Source organism: Apaloderma vittatum, unplaced genomic scaffold, assembly GCF_000703405.1.
Source record: "Apaloderma vittatum isolate BGI_N311 unplaced genomic scaffold, ASM70340v1 scaffold41764, whole genome shotgun sequence".
Classification (NCBI taxonomy): domain Eukaryota; kingdom Metazoa; phylum Chordata; class Aves; order Trogoniformes; family Trogonidae; genus Apaloderma; species Apaloderma vittatum.
Window position 1 is genome coordinate 41,214 of NW_009715160.1, and position 1,017 is coordinate 42,230.

The 1,017-nt window shown below is 50.3% G+C and overlaps 1 protein-coding gene across 1 annotated transcript in view; it reads right to left on the reverse strand.

Annotated features, from left to right (window-relative positions):
- LOC104273610 (axin-1-like) overlaps positions 1-809 on the reverse strand; it is a gene marked incomplete at its 3' end in the record, with an annotated part of 37,800 nt that extends 36,991 nt beyond the window's left edge. Inside the window, exon 1 of the mRNA XM_009868996.1 lies at positions 17-809. Coding sequence (XP_009867298.1) covers positions 17-809 — 793 coding nt within the window. The remainder of the gene's footprint in view (positions 1-16) is intronic.
- Between the last annotated feature and the right edge of the window lie 208 nt (positions 810-1,017).

Genomic DNA, 1,017 nt, shown 5'->3' on the forward strand with positions numbered 1-1,017 from the left:
TTCGGTGTGAGTCTGCTGGAAGGGGCCGAGTCCCTGCTGGCCTCGGGCTCGGCCTCTTGGTCACACTTCCACTCCTCGTCCTCGTTCAGAGTCGGCAGATAACCGGGCAGCCCTTTACCTGTCCCCGACCCCGAGCTCGGATCGCTATAAATTTTTGGACTTTCCCCACCTGTCCTCGTGTATTCCAAATAAATATCCGACTTAAGGAACAAAGGGTAGGTATTGTCTTCTATCATGCACTGAATCTCCGTTTGGGCCTGGTCAAACATGTCAGGGTCAATCTGCAGTTTCATGACACAGTCTTTGATGAAGCTTTTTGTGGCCGGTTTGATCTGCCGGGACACAATGCCGTTGTTGTCGAGGATATATTTTTTGTAAATGGCTTTTGCCAGCTTGAGTCTTTTTTCCTCGTTAGACACGCACGGCTCCAGCTTCCTGAAGCCGCTGCAGGCAAACCAGAAGTCCAGCAGATCCGCGCAGTCCTCCTGTTTCAGGAAAGTCCTGAAGAGGTTGATACCATCTTGATCATCGAGCAAGGAGTGCAGCGACTCGGCCCACTTCAGGTAGGGTGGAGTTGGTGAAGCACTCCCCTCAGGCTCGTACCCCAAATCCAAATCAGAGCGCCTCGGTGTTGCTGTGGATGTCTCATTCCTAATGACGTCGCTTTTACTGGAGTAGAAACTGTGGCTAACCGGCCTTGGATCCGTGGACACGAGTTCCCCCTCCTCACCAGGAACTGGTGGCCTCGGAGCATCTTCAGTGAAGCTTCCTCCAAGGTCCAAGGGGAAGCCTTTCCCCTGGACACTCATTTTTCTGGTCCTGACTTGCGCAGGAACAGTGGGGGATGAGCTCAAATCTCAAATCACCAATATTTGTAGCTCCAAGGTGAACACGTTTGTTCGGCTGAAAGAGATGAGGAAAAGAAAAATTAGTATTGCTGTAAATAAACATTCTCAGATTACAAGCCGCTAATTTTGATTTGCATCATTACTGCGTTAATGCCTCTTTTTCAGCAGG